Source organism: Boleophthalmus pectinirostris, unplaced genomic scaffold (assembly GCF_026225935.1).
Source record: "Boleophthalmus pectinirostris isolate CB_2022bp ecotype Guang Dong unplaced genomic scaffold, ASM2622593v1 HiC_scaffold_4, whole genome shotgun sequence".
NCBI classification, from domain to species: domain Eukaryota; kingdom Metazoa; phylum Chordata; class Actinopteri; order Gobiiformes; family Gobiidae; genus Boleophthalmus; species Boleophthalmus pectinirostris.
Genome location: NW_026571353.1, coordinates 42,973,280 through 42,978,279, shown reverse-complemented (window position 1 = coordinate 42,978,279; position 5,000 = coordinate 42,973,280). Strand labels below are relative to the sequence as shown.

Here is a 5,000-nt window from a genome sequence, read left to right as displayed (position 1 = left end):
CTCCCAGGAACGGCCAATCAGAGCGCAGGGATCACAGGAACGGCCAATCAGAGCGCAGGGATCACAGGTACGGCCAATCAGAGCGCAGGATACACACTGACCGTGTTGTTCATGTGTTTTTATTCAGTTCGTGTTTGACTCAGACATGATTCAGTCCAGGTGTTTTCAGGTCGACAGGTTCGTGTCGGTGTCGGTTCCTGCACCTGATCTTGAACCGACTCATGTTCACACCGGAAATCAGAGCATTTGGGAACTGAAAAGTTGTTTCCCAACGGGAACCAAGTAGAACTTGTTTTTTCGAAATGACTCGTGACAAAGAAGACGTCAGAACGTTTGTCCGAGTCCCACACGGAAAATAAACAAACAAAGAACAACTGAAACTCTCACAAATGAAAGGAAAAGTTTGAGGTCGACAGAAACTCTTGGGTCCCGTTGGTCTCGTGTCCGTGTTTGCAAAAGTCTGTTTGATTTCACTCAGGCGTGTTCAAGTCGACCGAGTCACAGAACTTTAGAACATTTGACCGGAGGAACACGCAGGAACAGGCTGAAGTAGGTGTGATGGTGCTCTGAAGGGGGAGTGACTTAGTGTAAGGAGTAAAGGGAGGATGAATACTGCATTTTCAAACCGGTAAAAGGTTCCGTGGTGATTTAAATATTTGATGAGTGAAATGACATGAAAACCACAGTCTGACCCAATGTGACCTGATATGACCCGATGTGACCTGATGCGACATGACCTGATGTGACCCGACATGACCCGATGTGACCTGTGTTTTCTGAGGACGTTTCTTGTCCTTGTGTTTTGTGTCTCACTTAGCTCCGCCCCCTCTGAAAGACCCCGCCCCCAGCGCGCCGCCGGCCAATCGCAGCGCCTCGCCCTCGGCCCCTCCCACGGCGGTGACCAATCACAGCTCGGCTCTGCTCAGCGCCGTGGTCCAGCCCCGCCCCCGCCCCCCGTCCGACAGCGACGTTTTTATCCTGAGTTTCCTCCTGAGTTCCTCCTGAGTTCCTCCTGAGTTCCTCCTGAGTTCCTCCTGAGTTCCTCCCCTCCTTCCTGAGTTCCTCCTTCTCCTGAGTTCCTCCTCCTCAGTTCCTCCTCTGAGTTCCTTCCTTCCTCCTGAGTTCCTCCTGAGTTCCTCCTGAGTTCCTCCTGAGTTTCCTCCTCCAGTTTCCTCCTGAGTTCCTCCTGAGTTTCCTCCTCAGTTCAGTTTCTCCTGAGTTTCTCCTGAGTTTCTCCTGAGTTTCTCCTGAGTTCCTCCTGAGTTCCTCCTGAGTTCCTCCTGAGTTCCTCCTCAGTTCCTCCTGAGTTCCTCCTGAGTTCCTCCTGAGTTCCTCCTGAGTTCCTCCTGAGTTCCTCCTGAGTTCCTCCTGAGTTTCTCCTCAGTTCCTCCTCAGTTCCTCCTCAGTTCCTCCTCAGTTCCTCCTGAGTTTCTCCTGAGTTCCTCCTGAGTTCCTCCTGAGTTTCCTCCTGAGTTTCTCCTGAGTTTCTCCTGAGTTCCTCCTCAGTTCCTCCTCAGTTCCTCCTCAGTTTCCTCCTGAGTTCCTCCTGAGTTCCTCCTGAGTTTCCTCCTGAGTTCCTCCTGAGTTCCTCCTGAGTTCCTCCTGAGTTCCTCCTGAGTTCCTCCTGAGTTCCTCCTGAGTTTCTCCTGAGTTTCTCCTGCGTCACACACCTGAGAGTAAAATCTGAATATCGGCCGTTCGATATATCGGTCTGTGTCTGTTTTTCTGTAAAAGTGTCCGTGTTCTTTAAATCTGACAGAAATAAATGCATTTTATAAAATCTTTAAAAACCTGAAGTTTAATGAATCAACAGTTTAAAGTTACGACGGAGTTTAAGGGTCAGATAAAAAAACAAAAAACATGCTGGAGCTACGAGAATAACGTCCTAACATTTCGACATTAAAGTCGTAATTTTACGAGAATAAAGTCGAAGTTAAAATAAAGTTATAATATCATGAGAATAAAGTCGTAATAAAATCAAAGTCAAAGTGAAAAATGCGTCAGAAGAAGAAACTTGTTTTTCAATATAAAACCAAAAATAAGAAAATTAACAACAATTTTCTTCATTATTTGTGCCTCCAGACTGAACCAGGACTGAAAACGGTTTAGTCCTGGTTCAGTCCTGGTTTAGTCCTGGTTTAGTCCTGGTTCAGTCCTGGTTTAGTCCTGGTTTAGTCCTGGTTTAGTCCTGGTTCAGTCCTGGTTCAGTCCTGGTTCAGTCCTGGTTCAGTCCTGGTTCAGTCCTGGTTTCAGTCTGGTTTAGTCTGGTTTAGTCTCTGGTTTTAGTCCTGGTTTAGTCCTGGTTTAGTCCTGGTTCAGTCCTGGTTCAGTCCTGGTTCAGTCCTGGTTTAGTCCTGGTTCAGTTCTGCATCACATTTTAAAGTCACAGAAACGCCATTTCCCATTTCTGTGACTTAAACCAGGACTAAACCAGGACTAAACCGTTTTCAGTCCTGGTCTGGTTCCGGTCTCAGTCCTGGTCTTTCTGGTTTGGTTCTGGACCTGGTTTAGTTCTGATTCAGTCGAATGAACGAATGATACACAGATTCTTCTCCTTTACAAAATGCTCCAAATTCTCCACGAGCCGCTGAGATTCTCCTGATATTAACACTTTATTTTGACACAACTTTATTCTCATAAAATAACGACTTTATTCTCGTAAATTTACGACTTTAATGTTGAAATGTTACGACTTTATTCTCGTAGCGCCAGCATGTTTTTATTTATTTAGTTTTTTATCTGACCCTTTTACTCCGTCGTATAAAGTAGATGATTTCATTTGATTATTATTTTATTATTTGATTATTATTTGATTATTATTTGATTTAGAGTTTGTTCTTTCCGGACGTTCCTTGAATCTTTGCTCAGAGAAAGTCACAAGTCCAAACCAAACAGAATCTGGTTAAGTTTGTGACACGCTGGAAAAGCTGTCGAGCTCTGAGCTGCTGAGTGGTTTTAGTTTTAGTTGTTGTTGTTGTTGTTTTTCTGGTGGCGTTCGAGCGTCTCTCGGCGCCTGAAGCTCTGAACGTCTCAGAAGTTCACGAGGAGTCGTCGTGATCCTCCGTGAAGATGTGACCCGGACAAAAGGACGTCTTTGTGTCGGGGAAAGTCTCGATTTCCCGCGCTCCCGAAGCCCCCGGCGGCTCCGGGTCTCGCCGCGTTAACCGTGAATTCCCGTGATCCTTAAAGGCGGCGCCGGAGCAGAAGCCTCCAGAGAAACGAGCGAAGAGCCCAAGTCCACAGCTCCTCTTCCACACGCGGACGAACAACCAGACTCCACATTCTAGTCCTGGTTTTGTTTTGTCTTTTGGAAGATTTTTACAACCTCTCGTTCTTGATTTCATTCTAGTCTTTTTTTTTTAATCAGATGTTTTCCTCCATCTGCTCCTCAGACCTTCTCCTCTGGTTTTCTCTAAGTTTTTAAAATCTTTTTTTTCGACTCATCCTTCACTTGTTCTGATTATTATTTTTTAATCTTTTTTGGGGTTTTTTACTGAAACGGGATCCTTTTTTTTTTTTCTTTTTAATTAATTTTTTATTTTGGGCCAATTATAAAAAAAAAAAAAAAAAGTATATTTAAAAAATATAGAATCCATTTCTAATATTCAGTTTAATTCTTTTGTTCTTTTCTCGAGGTGTTTTTCTGGTTTTGTTAAGTTAAAAAAAATTTTCTTTCTTATTTATTATTTAAAGAGCACAGTTTTGTTTTTTCTTAGAATAATTTTTTTTTTTATATATATAGTTTGGATTTCTGTTTATCCAATTTTTGATCCGGATTTGCTCCTCGTCTTTGGAATTTTAAATCTTCTCTGTTTTCTGTTTCTCGCTCGGGGTTTTTGGCGACGTTTTTCGATGTCGTTTTAGTGTTTTTTTTGTTTTAGTTTTTCTTGATTTTTCGTCAGGAGCATGTCTTTGTTTTCGCCGTCGTCCTCGTCTTCGTCCTCGTCTTCGTCCTCGTCTTCGTCCTCGTCTTCGTCCTCGTCTTCGTCCTCGTCTTCGTCCTCGTCGTGGTTGTTTCGTCCTTCGTCTCTTCGTTCTCTTCCTCTCACCCTCTTCCTCTCTGTCGTCTCAGTCATGAGCAGCGTTTTCATCGTCACAGGATCCGTCGCTCTGATGATCGCAGGAGCCTGTTGGGTCAGGTAAGACTCTGACCCTCTGACCCTCCTCTGACCCTCTGACCCTCCGACCCTCTGACCTCCTCTGACCCTCTGACCCTCCTCTGACCTCCTCTGACCCTCTGACCCCTCTGACCCTCCGACCCTCTGACCCTCTGACCCTCCTCTGACCCTCCTCTGACCCTCTGACCCCTCTGACCCTCTGACCTCCTCTGACCCTCTGACCTCCTCTGACCCTCTGACCCCTCTGACCCTCTGACCTCCTCTGACCCTCTGACCCTCCGACCCTCTGACCTCCTCTGACCCTCTGACCCTCCGACCCTCTGACCCTCTGACTCTCCTCTGACCCCTCTGACCCCTCTGACCCTCTGACCCTCTGACCTCCTCTGACCCTCTGACCCTCCCTAACCCCTGACCCTCTGACCCTGACCCTCTGACCCTCTGACCCTCCGACCCTCTGACCCTCTGACTCTCCTCTGACCCCTCTGACCCCTCTGACCCTCTGACCCTCCGACCCTCTGACCCTCTGACCTCTCCTGACCCTCCGACCCTCTGACCCTCCTCTGACCCTCTGACCTCTGACCCCTCTGACCCTCTGACCCCTCTGACCCCCTCTGACCCTCTGACCCCCTCTGACCCTCTGACTCTCCTCTGACCCTCTGACCTCTCTCTGACTCTCCTCTGACCCTCTGACTCTCCTCTGACCCTCTGACTCTCCTCTGACCCTCTGACCCCCTCTGACCCCCTCTGACCCCCTCTGAACCTCCTCTGACCCTCTGACCCTCCTCTGACCCGCCTCTGACCCTCTGACCCTCCTCTGACCTTCGCTGACCCTCTGACCCTCCTCTGACCCTCCTCTGACCCCTCTGACCCTCCTCTGACCCC

The 5,000-nt window shown here is 47.5% G+C and overlaps 1 protein-coding gene across 1 annotated transcript in view; it reads left to right on the top strand.

Annotated features, from left to right (window-relative positions):
- LOC110168479 (neural proliferation differentiation and control protein 1-like) overlaps positions 1-5,000 on the top strand; it is a 12,309-nt gene that overhangs the window by 3,488 nt on the left and 3,821 nt on the right. Inside the window, exons 3-5 of the mRNA XM_055161998.1 lie at positions 1-67; positions 818-956; positions 3,903-4,139. The exon at positions 1-67 is cut by the window's left edge and continues 86 nt beyond it. Of these exons, the coding sequence (XP_055017973.1) occupies positions 1-67; positions 818-956; positions 3,903-4,139 (443 nt within the window). The remainder of the gene's footprint in view (positions 68-817; positions 957-3,902; positions 4,140-5,000) is intronic.